The 23,625-nt window shown below is 42.7% G+C and overlaps 1 protein-coding gene across 1 annotated transcript in view; it reads left to right on the top strand.

Moving 5' to 3' along the window:
• Window positions 1-1,004: 1,004 nt before the first annotated feature.
• Window positions 1,005-23,625, top strand: part of AMOTL1 (angiomotin like 1) — a 177,665-nt gene continuing 155,044 nt past the window's right edge. Inside the window, exons 1-3 of the mRNA XM_053562830.1 lie at window positions 1,005-1,176; window positions 3,393-3,422; window positions 19,092-19,259. Of these exons, the coding sequence (XP_053418805.1) occupies window positions 19,142-19,259 (118 nt within the window). The 5' untranslated portion in view covers window positions 1,005-1,176; window positions 3,393-3,422; window positions 19,092-19,141. The remainder of the gene's footprint in view (window positions 1,177-3,392; window positions 3,423-19,091; window positions 19,260-23,625) is intronic.

Below are 23,625 nucleotides of genomic sequence, written 5' to 3'. Positions count from 1 at the left end.
TAAAGTTAGATCTGAATACGTCTATCTGATGAAAAGGGATTTTTTTGTTTCTCTGGAGTGAAACTTGACACAAGAAGATCTCAAAGCCTCAAAATAGCTCGGTAAGAAATGGGGTGCATGCCCAGTGACCCAGACTCACCTTACACTCTTCCCAAGTAGAGGAGAAATAGCAGTCAGCTGCTAAGCTCAGCCCTCTGCCCTACTTCCAACAGAGGTCACCATTCCTTGCCCTGGTTGTCCAGCCAGAAATCTTTGCTCAAAGTTACTTGGCAGCAAGAGGAGGTCCTTGGCTTACCAGGTAACCTGAAATGACCTTGAATCCCACATTAATTGAATCCCAAATTCAATTGCATCAACCTCACCTTTAACATACAAAAAAGAAAATTCCTTACTTAAATGTCTCTTTTCCCAAGTCTCTGTAGTAGCACGTAGCCAGGCTTGAGTTGATATATTAATATTACAAATGACCCCAAATTGGGTGAGTGGTATTGCCTTCAACAAAAAGAAAATAAAGATCAGTTGCCTTCATTAGAAAAGCTGTCAGACTTTCTTTTCTACAATTACTCACCCCCTTTGCTGAATTGAATACTTTTCCATGTGCAAATTCCCAACCTATTTTCCCCCTTTGTATGCTGACAAGTCCACCAGTTCTGAAAACGTCTTAGCAAGATTATCATTTCCAGCTTCTTACTGCCCCTCCTCCTGACTAAAATGTCTTCACTTCTTCCCTCCTGAATTTTTACCTTTCAGAAATCTAAATATCTGTTTTCCTCCCTTAGAGCGTTGTTTTTCAGAGAGTTGAATTCTTGGGAGATAATAATATGATTCGAGGAAATAAGTGCATAGATTTTCCTCTGTGGTGCCAGTTAAGACAATTGATGCTTTAGGACTTTCTGAAGCTCTTTGAAAATAACAGGGCGAGTCAAATTCCAGCAATTCACCTTCTGCGGGCTGAGCGTGTCTGGGCAATGGCTGTGTGATTTAGATGAAGTCATCGGGGATGAGGCAGAGTTGGTGCAGCTGGGGAGCCCTCGATGCTCTTTTTAAACTCCACGGCACCAAGGATGAAGTCACCTTTCTTCTTTTAAAACAGAACAGATTTGGCCTGTGAGTTCCTGCTGCTTCTGTTAGAACTTAGTGTTTTTTCCACTGCCCGTCCCTGGGACCTTCTCTCAGGTAAGGATAAGCTTTTTCAGTGGGTTTTCCCCCAGGGAAACTTGATGTGAGGGGGAATTTGGAAGGAATCTACAAAGAGGGCAGATCAAGAGATCTGAGAACAGAGGTACTCGACTGGGTGAGGAAGATGAATGGCTCCGTGGCAGCTGGTCCTCCTCTGGTGGGCTGCTGGACCCTGGCTGGCTGAACTCAGCTCTGAGCTGCAGTGGTGGGCATTGAAATCTAATCTGGGCTTGGTGTTAAGTGCCTGTTTAATGGCCGTGTAATGAGCGTGTTGCTGAAGCAGCCATAAGTGTTATCCAATGGGACTAGGACCATTCACAGCCTCTTTCCCTTCCTACCTACGGGCTTTATGTTCAGATAGGCCCTTAGAAGGGTCAGCTCTTATAACAGTTGGTGTACAGAAAAGCTGCTATCTGGAAAGCCCCGATTTGCTCCTTTGCTAGCTTGAATGCCTCCCGCCTTCCTCAGGAGTGTAGCAAGAGACAAAGGGGCCCAGGACCTCTGTCCTGACATGCAGACACCTGGCACAGACAATGGCTGTGCTGCCTGCCTCAGCATGTGCCGAGGCAGGGTTCAAACACATCTTAGTGCCTGTCCATACAAGTTCTTCCAAGAAAATGTGCGTGAGATGGAGATGGTTTTTTTTTTTTTTTTTTTTTGGTGCAGGCAGACCCTGTGATTCTAGAGACCCCTGAACTCTCCCTGCAATACATTCTATGAGTTATGTGAGTTGCTGTCACTGACTGAATCATGCAGCTCTTATTAGATTTGGAAGGCTCAATGAAGACATCTTAATTATGAAAGATGTGCCTACAGGATGATAAATGACTTTTGGAGAGAGAGTTGAACAACCGTCCAGTGAAAACACTGGGAACTGCAGAGCTCTTTATTTCTTGACACAGAATCCTGCCACATATAGTATTTGGCACAAGCATCTATGAGCTACAAAGGGAGTAAAGCATGTCATTTAGATAACAGTGTTTTTTTTTTGTGGTTTTTGGCCAGGGCTGGGTTTGAACCCGTCACCTCTGGCATATGGGGCTGGTGCCCTACCCCTTTGAGCCACAGGCACTACCTGTTTGTTTTGTTTTAAATGTAGCTGCACAGTGGCCGCTGCTGCCTGGTTACACATTTGCCTCAAACTATGCCCAGAATTCATCCTCACCTAAAATATGCTCCTCCTCTGTGGCCCCAAGCTCAGGGAAAAGAACCTGGTCCATGATGAATTTCTGGATTTCACCCTCGCCCTTTCCCTCTTCCTCACATTTTCTCATCCAGTTTGGCAACACATCCAGCAATTTTAAATTCCGTATTATCCAGTTCGCCCACCACATGGACATTATCCTAGTTTAAGCCCCCATGATCTCCCAGAAATATTGAAACTTTCCATCTGGGTTTCCTCATCCCCATCTCACTTTCCCGGCAGCAGCCAGAGTGATGGTTCTAAAGTCACTGATCAGCGCCCAGACAATCCAATCAACTACCTATTGTCTGTTGATTCTATCTTCTTAAAACATCCCTGGACAATTTTCACGTCTCACCTTTACTGGTTCAACCCACCAACTCTCTTTTCCCGAGTTATTGCAAAGGCCACTTAGCTGGTCTTCTGGTACCAGGCTCACTCCTCTCCTGGAGTAAGATGTTTTAAGCTTCTTGTTTTCAAGAAGCTTAAAAAGTTTTTCAAGCTTTTAAAGGACATTTTTAGCAGAGCAGGACTTGAAACACTTCTTACCCTATTTGGGGTTCAGAAGCATTAGCATTTTTATGACTCCAATAGATGCTTTATGGAGAGAGGTCAGAGTGGGGAGGGATGGGGGATGTAGGTCGTGGTGGGAAGACAGGCTGGAGAATGCAGACAGCTCTGCCCTCAGAACCAGGTAGACTTCATTTAAATCCCAATACCTCCATTTCCTAGTGTGGCCTTGACCAAATGGTTAACCCCTTTTGAAACTTCCATTCTTCAACTGTGAAATGGAAATGGTACCTACTTCCATAGGTAAATAGAAGAGTTAAATGAGAACATTTATGGAAGGCTCTAAAGCATAGCAATTAAGCATTTTTAGTCAGGGCGGCACCTGTGGCTCAAAGGAGTAGGGCGCCGGCCCCATATACCGGAGGTGGTAGGTTCAAACCTGGCCCCGGTCAAAAAACTGCAAAAAAAAAAAAAAAAAAAAGAAATTTTTAGTTTTTTTTCTTCTTTCCTTTCTTTCGAGGCTAGTGATCTCCAGGCGTTCATGTATCTTGTAAGTATTTGTGTGTATGCATGTATAATTATCTGTATTTGGCACAGTAGAAAAGAGAAGTGGTAAAAAAAAATACATGAGAACTCTTTAAGGAACTTGCAGTTTACTTAGGGTGATAAAGCCAACCTTAGGTAGACTTTACAAAACATCTATAAAACAAGCAATCTGCGATTGTAACGTGTCCAGTACCAATTGAATACATAGCTAGAAAGGGCCTGAGTAAACAGTCTGAATACCTGTGGGTAGAGCGTAAATCCATCTCCATCAAGCAGTTTTAGGTTTAGGTTCCCTGGAGATTTAAAAAATCACTGGCCTCTCCAATGTTGAAGTAAAACTTCCCAGATGCTTTTATACTTTTAGAGTGACTTAAAAACGTACAGATTCGTATTTAAAATGACTTCACTTATTCACTCATTAATAATTTATGGAGCCCCTACTCCGTGCTGGGTCCTATCCTGTGAGAATTCTTTGTTGCTCTTCTCATGGGGGATTGATGCTATTCTCTGCCTCTTAAATTCTGGACTAGCCTTAGGGACTTGCTTGACCCATAAAACAAGAAGAAGGGAACATTTTGGGGACAAACGTAGCTGGGTTCTAAGAAGGTTTGCAGCTTCCCCTGGGTTTCTTGGCCCCCTCCCAGGGAAGCCCATCACACGTGAAGTCATGAGCTGGTAAACTGGCTCATGATGTAAATATTCTCACCTTGGAATTTTAAGCTACCAAAATGACAGCACTTAACACAGAGTTGGAAAGAGAGACACAGGATAAGCTCTTACAAGGTGGTGCGAGCTGGTCCCAGCCCGTGACTGCCAATTACTCTGGACAGTGAGAAAGTCCAAGCTAGCCATGTGGAGAGGCTACAAGGACTGAAGCCCAACTGGCTCTCAGGTTTTCCACCCATTCAAACTTTGGCTCTAGACAGGCAAGGAAAGAAAGCTTCAGAGGATCCATAACCAGCTGCTATCTTCCTGCCACTGTAGGAGAGCCCCACAGTGAGAACTGCTCAGCTCAGCCCAGTCAACCCACAGAACCTGAGAGATAAGAGCAGTTAGAATTACCTAAGTTTGGGGGTAGTTTTTATGCAGAACTAGATGACAAGAACAAGGTGGTCACCATCAAGGCCCTGCGGTGCTGTCAGGAGTAACCTATCTAGAGAGTGCTTTGCCCTTGCATATCTCTGGTCTTATACCATACACCACTAAAGAAGCAAAGAGACTCGGTTATTTTGCTAACTACTTTTACCATTATAACAAAATCAGTGAAAAAATCAGCTCTCCCACACGCGCTCACACTCTCTTCCCTCACGGTCCGTCTCCGACATCTGTCTACCTCTGCTTCGCTCCTGCACACGTCCTGCTGCAGATCGACCTTGCCAGCTTCCTTGGTGCTGCCCCGTCCTCCACATGGAATTTATTAGGGGCAAGAAGAGAGGGAGCTGCCCAGAGCCCTGAGATCTGGCAGAGAGTAGCTGAGACTCAGAAAAGAGCAGCAAAGAGCGGGGTTTAAAACAGGCTTCCGGGAGAGCACATGGACTGGTGGTCACAAGTGTGTATTTGGAAGTCATATGAGCTGGGTTTCCATTTGGACGCTGACATTTTCTAGTTGGCTGATCTTGGAAAGTATCTAGCTACATCCCTCCTCGGTTTCCTTAGCTTTCAAATCTGGATAATAATGCCATCTCACAAAGTTCTGGTGATGACCAGAGGACATTTGTAGAGGCCTCAGCACAGTGTGCAATACATACGTGTTATATGAATAAATAGCAGCCAACAGCAGCAGCAGGGACAGTGTTGGTGCAGTACTGTTGGTGTGGTGGTCCCGAGTCCCTAAGTGCACCAACTTTTAGTCAGTTGTACGATCATTTCTTGGTTCTTCTCTTGGTTGTGCCATGGTCCTGTGTGGGCATCAGGGATTATCTTCCTGCTAGGGCTCTTCTGGGCTCACCCTTCTGACCTTTGAGAGAGTGGGCTTTTCTTGTTTGTTTCCAACTCTGTGTCTGTTGGTGGTTTTGGCCTTTCTGTGTCCCTGTGAGATATGGGATATAAAACAGAAAACCTGGAGAGCATGCCATAGTGTCTCAAGTCCCGAAGCTCCCAGCCGGTCAGCCTTCTTTTTATATTTCAGAGTTTTTTTATGATTGTCTGTTGAGTTATTTCCAGAGTATTTAGTTATATTCAGAGGAGAGGATGATGATGAAGTGAGTGTTTAGCATCCTGTCCCATCATCAACTTTTAAAATTAAAAAATGAGACTAGCTGGCTCAGCGCCTGTGGCTCAAGCGGCTAAGGCGCCAGCTATATATCCCTGAGCTGGTAGGTTCGAATCCAGCCCAGGCTGCCAAACAATGACAGGTGCAACAAAAAAATAGCTGGGCATTGTGGTGGGCAGCTGTAGTCCCAGCTACTTGGGAGGTGGAGGCAGGAGAATCACTTGAGCCCAGGAATTGGAGGTTGCTGTGAGTTGTGATGTCACGGCACTCTACCCAGAGTGACAGCTTGAGGATCTGTCTCAAAAAAAAAAAAAAAAAGAGAGAGAGAGAAATAGCTGGGCAGTTTCAGGTGTGGGGAGGTAATGATGTTGGAGAAAAAAAATCTAGCCACATTAGACATTGTTTTACAAAATATAATAATTAAAATACTGGTACAACACTAGAGAAATAAATAGAAAAGAATAAAGAGTCAAGAGATAAACCCAGCAAAAATTGCAATTTGACTTTTCCATCTACTGGTATTGGGAGAAATGACTATTATTTAGAAAGAAAAAATAAAACTGGATTCTTATATTTAAATAAATTCCAGATACACAGAAACATATTAAATATTAAACAATAAAAATAATTTTTAAATCGGTAAATTATTTAATAATTTTGAAGTAGGGAAGACTTCTTAAGCATGGCACTGACCCCAAAAGCTATACAGAAAACGATTAATATATTTAATTATATAAATGTTAAAACATGTCATGAAAATAGTATTAATAAAATACAAATATAAAAGATGGAAAAGTCATATGCAACATTTATACAACAGAGAAAAATGTATTTTTATCAAAATTTGAACAGTACATTCAAAAAAAAAAAAGAAATTGAGTAAGCATGGGCAGAAAGTATAAACAGGCTGTTCAGAAGAAAAGAAACTACAGTTGGTCAGTAAAGAAAGATAAACTCACAATTTAAAAAGCACAGCTAAAACAGTGAGAAAACTTTCTTTTTCATTATTTTCCAAATTATAAAATGAATAACTATACATTATTAAAAAGTAAAAAAAAAAAGACATACGTGGTGTTAGAACACTTCCTTTGAAACTCCATACTCCCAAGCTTGAAATTTCACTTCCTTCCTTAGAATTATCTCTATTAAAAATTTACTACTGTTTTAGCTTTTTCTCTATGTGATTAAGAGAGAGAGAGACAGAGAGTGTGTGTGTGTATGTTTCTTTACCACAAATTGGATCCTATTTATAAATTGCTCTGCACTGGGCTTTTTGTAATTTAGATATCATCATGGTTTTTTATATCAGTTTCCAGAGTCACCTCATTTGTTTTCATGGCTACATAGGATTTACAGTGTAACTACACCTTATTTTATTTAATCAATTATTGAAGGACATTCAACTCTTTCCTTTTCTTTCATTGGAAAGAATGGCAGCATTACATATATCTTTGTGGTCACTTGTTTTATAATTGCTTTCTGTAGGATAGATGCTTAGAAGTCAAATTGCTGGATCAAAGGATATATGAATTTGTACCTTAGAGGATATGCCAAATTGCCATTTTAGGAACTTTTTATCAATATTTTTTTTTTTACCAAAGTATGAGAATATCTGTTTCTTCAAATAGTAACCATCTCTTGATATTAATCAATCTTTTAAAAGATTCTGCGAATGTGATGAGTGAACAAGATATGTTTTAATCTGCATTCTCTAAGTATTGAGTTGAACATTTTTCCATACATTTATAGTTTGTGTTTATTTGTTAATTACCAATTCATAGCCTTGTTTAGATTTCTGTTGATTGTCAGTTTCTCATTGATATATGAAAACATTTTCTGGTATGAATATTAATCTTTTTATACACATTATAAATATTGCCTTTTATTCTTTCATTTTTATTTTATTTATCTTTATTTTGTCCCTTTTTTAGAGAAGTTCTAAATTTGATGTTGTTCATTCTGTCTTTCCAATGACTTCTAGGTTTCTTTTTTTTTTAGTTTTATTTTTAGACAGAGTCTCATTCTGTTGCCCAGGCTAGAGTCCCATGTGCCATGGTGTCAGCCTAGCTCACAGCAACCTCAAACTCCTGGCCCGGGCTCAAGTCATTGTCCTGCCTCAGCCTCCCAAGCAGCTGGGACTACAGGTGCCTGCCACCATGCCCGGCTAATTTTTCCTATTTTCAGTAGAGACAGGGTTGTGCTCTTGCTCAGGCCAGTCTCAAACTCCTGAGCTCAAGAAATGCTCTTGCCCTGACTTCAGAAAAAAAAGAAATCCTCCAGTGACTTTGCCCTTTACCTTTCATTTGCACCAAGTCCCCATTTGTCTCAAACGATGAGATGTCTCTCATTACTTTTCATTCTGAGAGAATTCTTGGCAACTATTGCTTGCTTATTTTTCCACAGAAAATTTAGAATCCCTTGTTCTGATTCCTAAAATAATCTTAATGTTTGTATTTAGATCTTATGAAACCGCTAGGTTAACTTAAAGAGATTTGAAGTCATTATGATGTTGAATCTTCTCATGTTAAACTATGGTGCTGCCAATTGCTCTAGCATAGGGAAGCTTTTCTACATATAAAACTTGCTCAATTCTTATTGATTATATGCCTAAATATTTTATTATATTTATTGCTATCATAAAAGGAGATTTTCAGTCTTTGTACTTTTTAATTCTATTAGTGTACACACGCTGTTAATTTTTTGATTAATTTCATGTACTGAATTATTTTATTAATTGTAGTTATATTTTAGTCAGATTGCTTTTGGTTCTGGAGAGATAAAAGCAAAATAATCTGTTTACAATTATAATTTCACCTCCTTCTTTCCAATTTGTATACTTGTATTTTCTTTTTCTTGCTTAACTGCTTTGCATAAAGCTTCTGAACAATAAAAAAAAAAAAAAAAATTCTCCTGCCCTGGCATCCCGGAATGCTAGGATTACAGGCATCAGCTACTGCCTCCAAGCTAGGTTTCTTATTTGGTAAAGTTTTTCACACTCCAGAATTATAAAATTATGTCTCCCAACATGCTGAATTATATTGCTGTAGGTTTTATTTATCTTTAATTAATTTTTGAATACTGTAAAATATGAATCTACTTTTCTAAAAAACGAATAGTCAACTATCCCACTGCTATGAATAATCTATCTTTTCCTCACTGATTTGAAACGCCAAATGCCAATTTTTTATATGCCAAATAAATTTCATTATTTTTTAGACTTTTAATTCTAGTCTAACAAATAATTTGTTTATTCCAATAGGATTATACTGCTTTAATTACTTTTGCTTCATATAGTGGTTTGTTTTATTATCTGAGAAAGTTAAGTAGTCAAACCCTGCCATTGTTTTTCTTTAACAAAAATTTCCAGGCTAGTGACCAAATATATTAGTAAGAGAAAAAAGTCTCTTACAGGGAGAAAAATGTGTTAGTACATGTGGGTGTGTATATATTTGCATAATTACTTATTTAATCAGGGATAGGCAATTTTTGAAGGGCACACAAGAAACTACAGTAACTACCTCTAGGGAGTAGATGTTGGAAATACTACTAGGAGTGAGACTTCACTTTGGATCATTCCTCACTATTTATGTATTCTTTAAAAAATAAATATACAGGGCAGAGCCTGTGGCTCAGTGGGCAGGTCACCGGCCCCATATACTGAAGGTGGTGGGTTCAAACCCGGTCCCGGCCAAACTGCAAGCAAAAAATAGCCCGGCGTTGTGGCGGGCGCCTATAGTCCCAGCTGCTCAGGAGGCTGAGGCAAGAGAATAATCTAAGCACAGTAGCTGGAGGTTGCTCTGAGCTGTGACACCACAACACTCTACGAAGAGTGACAAAGTGCGACTCTGTCTCTAAAACAACAACACTACAAAATATATATATATACATTTTTAATAATTAAAAATAGTGTCTGGCTTATGTGTCAGAAACCCAAGCCTGTTCTGAGGGCATATCTTGTTTATCAGTATTTCTCAACTGTGGCCCCACATTAAATTATTTGGGGGAGCTTTTAACAAAGAAATGTGGCTGTGCAGGGACTTGCCCCCAGAGATTCTGATTTCCATAGTCTGGGGGAGGGCCCAGGACATCAGTGTACTTTAGAAGTTTCCAGGTGGTTCTAATGTTCTGCCCTGGCTGAGAACCATTGCTGAGATGATGTGAAGCTCGAAAAGGTCCCCAAAAGACCACACAGATGAGGCATTTTCAGAATATATAATTACTTGAGGATGCAATCCCTAGTAATCCATCAATTCTTTGTCAGGCTAAGGGCTGGCATGAGACTGCACTCAGAAAGTCCAAGGGGAGATGTGGAAAAGAACTTCGCTCAATATGAGTAAAAGTATCCCTCTCTGTGGGAGGCCTTTATACTGGAAGGTGGAGTCACTAAGGCTCCCTCAACACGCAGGGGAGTCTTGTAATGAGTCATTGCTGGAAAGATCCAGGAGTCCAAAGAAAACCAGGAACAGCAACCTAGCTGCTCCTCAGGAGCCCTGACTGTGGTTGGTACTGGAAGTTTCCAACAGAGCTGCAGGAACAGAGGTATTTTGAGATGCTCCCACAGGAGGCTTTCAAACTTCCTTCATCTGGAGAATCACTTTGTTAACACGAAATGGCTTTTGGAAGTGTGATCTGGAAAATAGATTGAAGAACTATTCTGACACACTTACCTCCCTCCACTCCCCACAAAACTACCTGCCTAAAGAAACGCATGGAGTAGCTGGAAGCCCAGTGTTGCAGCTCTCTGCCTCTGTTTCCTGTTCCGTGTGCCTTCCCCCGTGTGTCTCCCATCAGTTAATTTGCCAGGGGGTCTGCCTGGCCCAGCTGGCCCACGATGGTCTGTACCAGGTTGAGCAAGATTTTCTGCAGCAGATGACTACACAAGTGGGAGTCATGTGTCCTGGTCCCTGGGGCTGGAGAGGTTGGGGGGCATAAGAAGAGATGTGGGGTGTCTTGAATTGAAGATAAAGACAGTGAAGGAGGTGGTTTCCCTCAGAATGAGAGAGTGGATAGGTTAATTATGCGCTATGATTAACCTGTGTGGGTCAACCATTAAGTCAGCCCTCATGAATGCTAAACTGGAGGGTGGATTTCAGTGGAAGTGAAACTGCTTAAATCCAAGTAAGGCTGCTAAGGGGAGAGCTTTCGTGAACACGTAGAGGTCCCTACACTCTGAATGTCTCCAGAGGTCTTTTCTGGCTCTAAGAACATAGGCTTTCAAGGGGTATTAACAACCTAGAAAGTTAGGAGAATTAAATTCATTTTCCCTGGGGTTGGGGTCTGTGCCAGGTTGGGATGAGATCTGTGCTCTTACGTACTCAAAGTTCGGCTAGTCCAAACTGACATGTGGTGTAAGTGAAAACCCACATGTATCAAAGACTTCGTTTGAAAAAAACCCTAACATTTGTAATCACAAGTTTTTAATATTGATTGCATATTGAAATATTATTTTGACTATAGGGGGTGAATAGATTATTAAAATTAATTTTACCTCTATTACTTTTTACAAATGTGATGCTATGGATTTAATGTTTGTGTTGCCACAAATTCATATGTGAAAGTCTTAACCCCCAAAGCCATGGTATTTGAACATGGGGCCTTTGGGAAGCGATGAGATTTAGATGAGGTATGGAAGGTGGTGCTCCTGTGACGAGATTAGTGTCTTTATCAGAAGAGAAAGACAGATCAGAGCTCTCTTTGTCCAATCATGTGAGGATACAAGGAGAAGGTGGCTGCCTGCAACCCAGAAAAAAAGTCCTGGCTAGGGAACAGAACTGGCTAGCACCTTGATCTGGGATTCCTCAACTTCCAGAACTATGAGAAATAAATGTATCATTGAAGCCATCCTGTTAACCATGCATTGTGGTGGGCACCTGTAGTCCCAGCTACTTGGGAGGCTGAAATGGGAGGATCACTTGAACCCAAGAGTTTGAGGTTGCTGTGAGCTAAGCTTATGCTACAGCACTGTAAGCAGGGTGTAGGCTTGAGACTGAGCAAGCCTCTGTCTCAAAAAAGAAATGTATCGTTGAAGTCACTCAGTCTGTAGTATTTTGTTACGGTAGCCTGAATTGACTAGCACATGTGGCTCGTAGAATATTTACAATTATATATGTGGCTCACATCATCTTTCTAATGAGCAATGCTGGACTGGCTGTCAACTCTGACATTTCCCCCTGCTCAAGTATGGCTGTTAAGGTCTGGGTATGAAAAACAGCTCTTTGCCGTGGGGACTATGTCAATATCCTATCCTGGGTTTGTAACCAGAGCTGTGACGGTTTATCTTATTCTGGCTCTTGGTCTTGGTGCTTCATAGATGTCAGCCCGATTCCTTTTCTCAAATAGCACTTCTTAATCTTCTCCTGTGGTTCCCAACATCATATACCCAGTTGGGATTGTTTGTGGCTTTGCCTCAGCAGGAACTTACAGAGCTTTCCTCTGCCTCTTCACCTCTGTTGCCCTTTCCTGGCAAGTTTTCCTCCTCCCTCTCTATAACTGGCATACAGCAACAGGTTCACAGGTGCTCTCTTATCCACTATTTCAGAGAGCCTGTTGTAGTCAGCAGCCCTTCCCTTGAGGTAAGTGACTGCTTCCCAAACCCTCTTTGTAGTTCACTGTTTCCCCAAGGAATGAAGTTTGCAGGTGAGGCTAAGCCACGTCCAGAAGTGTATCTACTTTAAGTGTTAATGATAATAATAAAAACAACTACTATTGTCATTGATTGTCAGGATCTATACTAAGGTGCATTATAGATATTTTTCATTTAATCCTTACAATAACTGAACCAGCCATGTGCTATGATCCCCTATGATAGATGGAAAAATTATGCTCAATGACATCATATGCCTTGCTCACAGATCACTACTATTAAATGGTGGATCTGTCCCCAAAGTCCTTGTTCTTACTCGCTGTGTGTATTCTGTTTCCCACATACCTCCCTAGTTGGGTAGCCAAGTCGGAATTCAATGCTGCATAGCAAGTGAGGTCTATAAGCAAATTTGCTGAAATGGTGACGATACTACCCATTTGTGTCCTGTTTTGATGATTCTCCAGTTGACACCTGATTTTCACAAAACATTGTTAAAGATGAAAGAATGGACTTTACGGGCCCTGTCTCACATACTAGAAAAACTGGTCTCCAGGGAGAGAAGGTGGTTTGTCCAAGGTCACTGTTAAGATCCCAAACCAGATGAGAACCTAGTGCTGGTGAAATGCTTACTTTCTTTTTTTCTGGGCTCATCAGTGTGTTCCTTGGGCATTGCACTGTCTGGATGGTAGAAATTTGTGAAAAATCTTTTGTCCTGATTGCTGATTTAACCTTGCATTATGTGAGGAGTTTGCCTGTATTGGCTGACTTGAGTGTCTCCGCTGTAGGCATGTCTGTCTCTTTCATCCAACAAACATTACCTGCGCCAAGTCTGGTCAAGCGCTGTGCTAACAATGGGAATGGAAGGGTGGGGAAGGCAGGACTTTGTCCTGAGGAGACCACCCTCTAATGGGAGAGTACTATCATCTTGTGGAAAAGCATTGTCCTATCAGTGTATAAAAAGCTGTGAGAAGCGCAAAGGAGGAAGGAAATAAGTCAGTCTGCCTGGGAAGGTTTCATGGTGAAGGGGACTTTTGAGCTTGGTCTCAACGGACGAGTTTAGAGATAGAAAGCCTGAGTCACTGAGAGTTCTACAAAGGATCTCATGATGTGTTAACTTATTAGATTTTCTAAAACTGTGCTTAAAGCCAAAGCTCCAAAGAAAGTTGTAGCATAAACTATTTATTGGGATACTTAAAATATTAACATCAATACATTCTATAGTAGCTTCACAAATATTCTGCCCAGATGAATAAATCAATTTAAAATAATGGTTTTCAAGTTACTCCAACCTTCCAAGTCTACAAAGCTGGTGATAATTCTTGGAAACAAATAAGAAGCTCCGAATAATCATTCAGCTCTCTAAACATCAGCCATTTCAGACAGAGGAGAACTCTCTCTAGCATTTCATGTCCTTTGAGTCATGCAAAGAGGTGGATACTTAGAGTATTTTTCTCTTCCAAACAAGTATAAAATTATTTTTGGTGCCACTGAATTTTATGAATTGAATATCAAGAACTCAGATGTATGCTCTGATAGGTCTGGAGTATTTGGAGGTAGAAGAAAAAGAAACTTCCAAGTTTATAAATTAAAACTCATCAGAGCCAAACCATTGAGGCAGCCCAAGAGGAGAATGCCTTCATTCTACCTGTGATTGGGTCTTTTGCTTTTTTTAAAATTATTAGTATTGTAATTATTATTATTGGGATTCATTGAGGGTACAAAGAATTAGATTGTGCTGATTGCATTTGTTAGGTAAATTCCCTCTTCTAATTGTGTCCCATGCCCAAGAGGTGTGCCATACACTGTGGACCCCCCCAAAAAAAACCCCGCCTCCTCCCCTCTCCCGGCTCCCTCATTCCCCTACTCCCCACCGTGTATTAGGTCATATCTGCCGTCATATTAGAATTGAATATATTGGATTGGGCTTTTTGGATGGCCAATACCAGGCTAGACCTAGATGCTAGATCATGGAGATGTTAGGCATTTCTGGCTGAGAAGAAAGATCCTATTCCAGGTCCTCTTCCCTTTTATGCCTCAGTGAGTTGTTTGGTTTGCTTTTGGGAGTGACCAGATAGAGTTACACCCTCCACATTTAGCCAAAATGGAATGTTCGTTCCTTCGGATTCCTAACTCATTGAAGAAGGTCCAGATCTGCAGGGCTTGGAGAGCATCGGAACTGAAATAAAATCTTGAAGTACCTGGAAAAGCATCTTTCCCTCAAGCAGTCTTTAAAGGACAGAACAAGGGGCAGGAGGTCCTGGAACATCTCAGCAACACTGAGGATTATTGGTGAATATCACTATTTTGTTTTTATTTTATTTATTTATTTATTTTTAAATATCAGTATTTTGTTAAGAAGCTAAAAATGATTTGCTTGACAGAGGCGTTCATGAATATAATGCGCTACCTGGTGAGGACGTGAGCTCCTTATCACTGGTAGGGTTTGAGTATAAGCATGTCAGGCAAATACGGGGGATCATGTATAAGGCCAGAGTTGGACTAAAGGCCCTAAGATCCCTACCAGCTTTTAGATTTTATTCTTTGCAGATCCTTGGTCTATCTTGTGCATGTCACTAGGCTTTCCATTAGCATATTGTTCAATAATGATATGTTCAGATATGTGTCTCCCCCAAAAGTTTGAAAACCCCTTGAAGAAAGGGAGAGACACATTTATCCTTTTCTATCCCAAGAAATTAGCACAGTGGCTAGGCATAGGAGATATTGATTAAATGAATGAGTGATATTTTATATATCTCTATATATCCTGATTACAGTATAAGTTACAGCAAGTAAACTTGCTTACTGTGATGGTGTTCATATTCTTTAGAACCAAGGATTGCTTTAATACCTGAATGCTGGAATGTTCCACCTGATTCCCCAAACACAGCACCTATGCTTAATTAATTCCTTCTCTAAAGATAGGGCCATATAATGGCAGAGTCAATATATGACCAGAGTTTATCTGAATTTATATTTCTAGATCAAGTCCCTAGTGCCAGAAATGGCCCTGGAAGTGGCAGTTAGAGATCCAGAAGTAATTTGGCAGGTGTTTTCTGTGGATAGTCGGGAGTACAGTTTCACCCAAAGCTTGGGCTGGAGGCAGGTGTGCGTGGGGAACTCCAGTGGCATGGTGGGCAGGGAGGCAGGTGTGCAAGCTGAGGTGGGAGGGTAGGTGGGGGAATCTCAGTGAGTTAGATTACATGAGCAGGTCAGAACTGGGCCAGGAAGCGCGGGCAGATAGGGTGTGGTTTGGGGCTGGAGACATTGTCAAAGAAGCACGGGAGATGGGTGAGGTTGTAAACAGAATACTTTTCAAAGGGACTTGTTGAGATACACGTGGTGCTTGTGCCAGACACTTAACAAATCTATATTATTTGCAAGTTAGAATGGACAGAGCTTAGATCAATTAGAGGTGAGAGGTAATCCTTCAAGGATGGCCAGGTTCCTGGCTTGAGCAGCTAGGTAGAAGGCTCACTCTATTTTTTTTGTTGTTGTTGCAGTTGCCATTGTTGTTTAGTTGGCCCAGGCCAGGTTTGAACCTGCCAGCGTCAGTGTATGTGACCGATGCTGAAACACTGTACTACGGGGCACCGAGCCTGGATTTTCTATTTTATTTTATTATTTTATTGTTATTTTCTTTTAGAGACAGACTCTCACTTTGTTGCCCTCACAGCTCACAACAACCTCCAGCCCTTGGGCTTAGGCGATTCTCTTGCCTCAGCCTCCCAAGTAGCTGGGACGACAGGCGCTTGCCACAATGCCCCCGCTATTTTTTTTGTTGCAGTTTGGCAGGGGCCAGGTTCAAACCCACCACCCTTGGTATATGGGGCTGGCGCCCTACCCACAAAGCCACAGGCGCTGCCTAGAAGCTTCACTCTAGGGCAGTGGTTCTCAACCTTCCTAATGCCGAGGCCCTTTAATACAGTTCCTGTGGGTCGTGACCCACAGGTTGAGAACCACTGCTCTAGTGGGAGACTGGCCAGAGAAGAGGATGTGTCCAATTCAAGAGTGGGCTGGCCTGGGGGAGCCAGAGAGCTGAACTTCCCTGAGTCCAAACGTCTATTCTCTGACTGTCTCACACCACTATAATGGGGTAGGCAAGTCTCCTTTGAGAGCTTAACGAGATCTAATCCTACAACTCTGGCTAGGGTCTACACTGGCCATTATCATTTCTTCATTCATTCAATCAACCAATATGTATTACATGCCAATTATATATTCATAAATCCCAGTATTCCATAGACGCCCGTGGCCATATGTCCAGGTGGCTTAGTTCTAAAAAAGTGATTCTCAGAGTCAGAATTGTAACTGTAATTTTCAATAATCTTTCCTACTCAGCTCAGCCCAACTTGTCATGCACGTTACTGTTTGTGCTGTCATGAACTGCTTTAGAGGAAAGTATTTCCACACTTCTTGTTCCCATAGTTGCAATATTTTTTCTTTTCTCCATTAAATTCCCATGGTTGCATCAAATTTTAGTTTCCTTTCTCGGGCTTAGTTTTTGATAGTGTTTTGACTTGGAGTGAGGTTAAGACTTTATAGAAAACCCTGAATAAATTGTTTTATATGGCCCGAGGCCTGAAAAACATTTTCTAGGCACCAGAGTTTCATGCGCAACTCTGGGCCTTCCTGTGACTCAAGTGATGGTTTCAGTAACAGATGTGATTGATCAAAGTCTTTCTTGCAATACTTGTGTTTGATGCAATTTCATTTCACGTTTGGCAGTGTGGGGTGTGAAATTCAAGCATTGCAGAAACCAGCAGGGGTTGCAGGTTGAAGTTAATAAAACAGTCAACAAGAGCCAATGTAGTTCAGATTAATAGAATAGAATGGATGGATATAAAAGCCAAAACTCATATATCAAGAAGATAGTCATCTTGCAAATCTGTTTCCTGGGGAGCCAGGTGGTACCTGGGCCATTGGGCCAAGAAGCATGGGGAATCTACTTTGAAAATCACCCTTCAGTTAATCAGTAAAGCCTATTTTTGTTAAACAAATATCTAACTTACTCCTCAAGGATATGGCAAAGACTAATGAAGTGATTTTTAATTATCAGTTTGTTGTAAATAAATGTTGCTTTTTAAGGGTGTACTATGAATGTTAATGTTATTTCATAATCAGTGAGGATACAAAATGTTGGCTTTAGCTTAGTTGATTAAATGAGGATACCAGTGTGCTTATGGCCCAGTTAAATTTCTACTTCAGATATATTTTTAGTTTTGCACAGAGAAATGTGCCTGGTTCGATGGCAGGCTATCTCTTGCCCCAATCAGCCACTGTGTACATCCTGAGGCTGATGTCTCAGATGACTAACAGACAATGAAAAAGCAGCTTCCTCGCTCCACTGACATGGCTGCGTCGGATGCTTTTGTAAGTAAAAGCATAGTATCATAGGCTGCACGTTTTAGAAGCCTAAATAGGCCTTTGACATCTAGTCCTAATTCTTTCATCTAAAGTTGAGAAAATGAAGCTCAGAGAAAGTAAGCTCCTTGCCCCAAGTCACCCACTTAGCACCAGAGTCAGGGTCAAAATCTGGATTTGTTGATCCATAAATCCAATGTTCCCACTATCACATTGTGACCGTCAGTCTGGTCTAGGATTCCCTTCTAAAGTTTTTGGATTGAACCCAAATCCCTAGTGAGCTAGTACCCAAGGCCTGCACCACCATCTTTGGTAGCTCCTGGTATTTTATCAGAGATTTTTGTGTGTTGCAATCGAGTGAGTACCGCACTTCTCTAGACAGACAGCCAAAAAGCAACATGTCAATTGGCCATGTCTGCAGGGCTGCAGGAGTAGGAGAACCTGCAGGGCAACTGTGAACAGCATTCCAGAGACCAAATCGAGCCAGCCGGTCTGATTACCGCTAATGGTAATTGGTGTCCATCCTAATTAGGCTGGCAGGATTTCCGCCATGCTGGATGTCCCACTCCCTGCCTTCACAGACGTGGTGAATCAGACATGTTCAATTATTCAAACACTTTCATTTGAGGATCTGGTACATGAAGAGTGTTATTAAGATCTCTTTATAATAAGAGCAAAAGTTTGGCCATGTATTGTAACTAGCCGAGATACAGTTTATACACAGAGACTCCCCGGGCTTGGCTTCTCTGAGGCAGCCAGTGGAGTGAATGAGAGCCAAGGGCCCTCCTGACATGGGCCTTTCTCTCATTGTTTTCAAGAGGAAATAGAATATTGATCCCTGTGGCCTCCCTTGGCTCTTGGCTTTTCTTTTAAAATAATATTTATTGTGTATTTTTTCAGATTACAAAAGTGATATATGCTCATTGGAGCCATTGCAGAAAATGACAAAGAAAATAAGTAGTCATAATACTAATATCATGGTAGCTACTTCCAAATTTTTAGTTCAGATGTTTGCAATTTGCTGGGCAGCGCCTGTGGCTCAAGGAGTAGGGCGCCGGTCCCATATGCCAGAGGTGGTGGGTTCAAACCCAGCCCCGGCCAAAAAAAAAAAAAAAAGAAAAAGAAAACAAATGTTTGCAATTTGCTTTTTAGGTATATATAGAAGAGCATTGTTTTTTTTTTTTTAAATAAAATTAAGATCCCACTGTATTCTGCCCCCTGAGATTCTAGGTCTGTAACACATGCAAAGCTCAATAGTAAGTTCCTTGCCCAAAGCCTGGCAAAGAATTTGAAAGTTGCTTCATAAATATGTGTTAACTGAATGGAGAGAGAACCTGGTTTGTGGGCTGGAGCAAACTCATACCCACTCTGACCACGCCCAAATCTTGGCAAGATTCCCATGCCAAAGGAGCATAATGAACTAGAAACTGACCACTTCCTTCAAGGAAGCTTCCCTTTCCCAAGAGAGCATCAGTAGTAATTTATATCCATTTTTTTGTGCTCATTATGTATTTCAGGAGATTTCACTTGATCTGAGAGCTGTACATATAAGGGCCTTGCGGGAAGCATGGACCTCAGTGAAAAATGGACTTTGGAGGAAGGAACCTGGTTGTCCCATGCTGGAATCCATCATTTTGCCAGCAGCAGAGGGGGTACGGCCGCTTTTGATGTCCCTGACACACGCGGTACTCTTCAACTCCTAAAATGACTCTCTATGTCAACCCAGCTATCTACTCAGTACGTGCCCAGTGCTGTTTGTCCTTTAAAAGCAGCCAGGTGGAGAAGAGAGGGCGTGGACTTTGAAGTCAGACAGAACTGGTTTGAGATCCTGAATTGGCCAGTTATAAGCTATGTGGCCTGGAGAAAGTTTGTTGTTTCTTGGGCTCTAACACAGGAGGAAGGATGCCCCCTTTGCAGGGTTGAGATAAGTACCCTCAGCTGTCATTTACTAAGCCCTTGCCCTGGGAAGTCAGTCAAACATCTTTAAGCAGCTAACATGTCAGGCACTATATTTCTGCTTTGCTTATCTCCTCCGTGCTCAGCAACCCTGCCAGCTTCCAAGGATAAAGCAATCAGCATAACCAGAGTAGGTCAGTGCTCCCCCCCCCTTTTTGGTTAGATCACCTGATTATTGTGACTCAGCTTTAGATGATGGGGATGTTTTTACTTTCTTGGAATGAAGCATACAAATATAAGAACCATACCCTGATACAGAGCTGCTATCCTCTGTCGGGTATAAAAGTCTACTTCCATCCCATCCCCAAATCTGATGGAGATACACTTTGGTGACAGAAGCTGGCTTTCAGCACACCTGTAACGTTTCATTCAATGACTCAAGACACTCCCTGGTGTGCTCCAACTCTTAAATGGGGTAACTTATACAGCAACAAATATTTACAGAGCCTGTGCTCTGCTCTGCACCTTCCAACCAAGACTGCCACACACAATGGCAGACTTCCAAGGGAAGATTGGCTACAGAATAGATGCTCCAAGGGGGGAAATTTGGATGCATTTTACCCCCAAACCTACTGCTGTTTGTTTGGTCTTGTGCACTGTTACACTGCTATGCTAGCCACATTTCAGAAGTCCTCCCATCCCATGGAATAAAGGTGAACATCCTTTGCCCAACACACAGCCCTTCCCAATCTGACTTCTGCCCTGCCTCTCTAGACTCATCCCCTACTGCCTGTCCCTAAATAGCAACCCCCATCCCTCAGGCTGTGTTGACCTCCCTCTAAATCCTTAAACACATAATGCTCTCATATACCTGTGAGCCTTTGAAAAGGCTGTTATTAGTATTTGCCTTCTCCTTGGCCAGTTCCCTCTCGATTTTGAAGCTTCGGCTTAAATCATCTGTTCTAAGATCTCTTCTTGGCACTGCCTCCTACCCACCCCCACGCTGGTCTGAATGAGAGGCCTTCCTCAATGCTGCCGTGGCACCTACAGATTCCTGTGCCACAGCACATAATCACACTGTGTTGTGATGGTCTATATCCTCAGCAGCGTGCAAGCTTCTTAAGGTAGACATCTTGCCTTATTCATCTTTACCTCCCTTTCCTGCAATGTGGCAAATACTTGATGGGGGGCTGGATGAATGAATGAATGATAGTCAGGACCACATCCCTTTGCATATCTCTGCCTTCATTGACAGCTTTTTTTGGTGTGCTACCCAGTTGCACACCACAAGATTGAAATTTGAAAATCTCTGGCACCACCACATCGCCTCTCCTTGCTTTTAGTTCACTTGTAGCATTTCATTCAGTGACCCAAGGCTTGTTCACCAAGGATTGAAGGCAGAGGAGAGCCAGGAGTTGGAAGTGGGTGTGGCTTGCCTGTTGGTGTTTGTAGTTTTTGTCACCTAGGCAATAGAATCATCCATGGTAGAATCGTAGAACTGGAAATAGCCTTGGGGATCACCGTAACAAAGGGGTAGCTACGAAGTGCGCGTGATGACCAGCTCCAAGCACTACCACATCCCTTTGCACGCTCACCATGTCATGTTTCTACAATCTTTGGACAAGGCTGCTCAACAGGCCGGGGAACCAGGCCTGTGTCTAGATCTGCTTGAAGGGGTGGTACTGCTCTTGGGTAAGTGATGAGCTTCTGAGGAACGTCGTTTGGGTGGGTAACCGATTCTGTGACATCTGGTCCCAGTCCACATAACAGTCTGCAAGTACAGAGTGTGATGGTGTTACAGAATGTGGGGCCGGGTGCGGTGGCTCACGCCTGTAATCCCAGCACTGTGGGAGGCAGAGGAGGGAGAATCGCTTGAGCTCAGGAGTTCGAGACTCGCCTGAGTGACAGTGAGACCCCGACTCATGAAAAAAATGGAAAAACCCGGCCGGGCGCCACGGCGAGCGCCTGTAATCCCAGCGGCTTCCGGAGGCTGAGGCAGCGGGGTGCCTACAGCCGAGTCTGAGGTTGTGGTGAGCTACCACGCCCACTGCACTCTGCTCAGGGGCATAGGGTGGGACCCTGTCTCAACAACAACAACAAAAAAAAGTAAAGAAATAAAAAATAAGCAACGAAATAAAATTAAAAAACCAAAAAAAATTTAAATTAAATTAAAAAAAAATTAAAAAGAAAAAAAAGAATGTGGGTGAAAGCACAGTCACAAAGAACCATTGTGGCTGAAATTTGAAAATCCTTGTGGGTGGCTGGTACTAGGCGAGTTCTCAAAGGTCTGGGCTGAGATTCAGGAAAGGTACAGGACTGAGTAGGTAGCCAGACTGGGAACCCAGTGAATCTGGAAGTAGGATGAGGAAACTAACACTCAGAAAGAAAGGGCACTGACCCTGCTGTGCCAGGGCTAAGTCAGGAAGGGACAAACTACAAAGGAATATTTAAAACCATTTATTAGATGTACACTATTGCCAGATACTACACGAAGCCTTTTGGGTATAGATACGTATATAGACCATCTCAATTAGTTCTCACAACATCTTCGTTCTCATTTTGTGAATGAAGAAACCGTGCCTTCAGAGGCTGAGAAACTTGTGCAAGGTCACCAGCTCATCAGTGGCAGAGTGGGGTTTGAATTAGATGCCTCTAACTCCAGCCTCCCGAGGCTACTGTCCCTCACTTCACTCTCCTGAACTCCCTACTCTGTTTTTACACTTTAAGGCTGTGCTGATACCATCACAGACTTTTATGGCTGGTTGTTCGTCACAAGAGAAAAGAGAGCTAGCTCTGAGAATGGCCAGAAAATAAACAGTGCTGTCGCACATGTTGATTATCATCCAAACCCATGCCGGACTCTCTCCATAGCTGCTCAGCTAACGTGCTGCCAAGGCCTCGACCCACCTGCTCGCATCTTTCCCTGGCACCCCATTTCCCTAACCCACCTCTTCCCCACAGCTGGCTACTACCAGCTGCTCTGGGGCCAGCCATGAGATAGTGCGCAGTTCTCATGGAGTCCCAGGGAAAGTCCTAGAAGTGGCCAGGCCTGGGGGTTTTGTTCTTGGCTTCAGGCAGTCCTCAGAGGATTGCATCCTCTGCCAGGGAGCCTCAGTCATCCTGAGTCATAGGCGTTGAGGCAGATCCATACAACATCCGCCCTTGTGTTATCCTCAGAGTGTCCACAACATCTGCCCTTGTGTTATCCTCAGTGTCCGGAGGCTGCAACTGGGGTTAAACAGCTTCCAGGAAGCTGGCTAGGCAGAACCTAGGATGTCTGGGAGTGACAAGAAGTTTCTGAAGCAAAGTCCCTCTGCTACTCCTGCTTCCTACTCTCCTAAAAATAACCCCAAGGACCTAGGTTTTCAAATGTAATACGATAAAAAGGTCTGCAGCACATTTTCCAGATGAAATAGTCCCTGACATATAAACCAGTGTTTGGCCAGAGTCCTTTTCTGACTGTCACAGTCCCTCTGATTGGCCAGGCGCCGTGTCTTATGGGTGGGATTTGGCACAGGATAAGAACACCTTCTCAGCAAATCCATAAAATACTCTTTCTTCTTGTTATGGATGTTCTCATTCAGCTGTTTGGGAACCCTGCTGTCATACACTTTTCCCAGGGGACTCTACCTGCGTAACCTCCTCGTTGGGGAAGAGGCAGGAAGCCTGAAAAACGTCACCTGGCAGTGTGGGCCAGCACATTGCAGAAGTGCAGTGGCACTGTTCCCACTGTGGTTATGAAAACAGGAACAAGGCTCAGCCTGGTGGCTCAAGCGGCTAAGGCTCCAGCCACATACACCAGAGCTGGTGGGTTCAAATCCATCCCGGGCCTGCCAAACAACAATGACAACTACAACCAAAATTAGCCAGGTGTTGTGGTAGGTGTCTGTAGTCCCAGCTACTTGGGAGGCTGAGGCAAGAGAATTGCTTAAGCCCAGGAGTTGGAGGTTGCTGTGAGCTGTAATGCCACAGCACTCTACCCAGGGCTACAATTTGAGGCTCTGTCTCAAAACAAAAAAAAACAAAACAAAAAAAACCCCAAAAAACAGGAAGGAATAGATTTCCTTGGTGCCTCTAAGGGTCAGGGAGAGTTTTTATACCAGGCAAGAAGGATGGAGGCAACTTTCTCTGGGTGGAATCTGCTTGCCAAGCAGT

This window comes from Nycticebus coucang, chromosome 14 (assembly GCF_027406575.1).
Source record: "Nycticebus coucang isolate mNycCou1 chromosome 14, mNycCou1.pri, whole genome shotgun sequence".
In the NCBI taxonomy this organism is placed as follows: domain Eukaryota; kingdom Metazoa; phylum Chordata; class Mammalia; order Primates; family Lorisidae; genus Nycticebus; species Nycticebus coucang.
The sequence above is the reverse complement of the archived record's forward strand: the minus strand, read 5'-3'. Positions and strand labels throughout refer to the sequence as shown.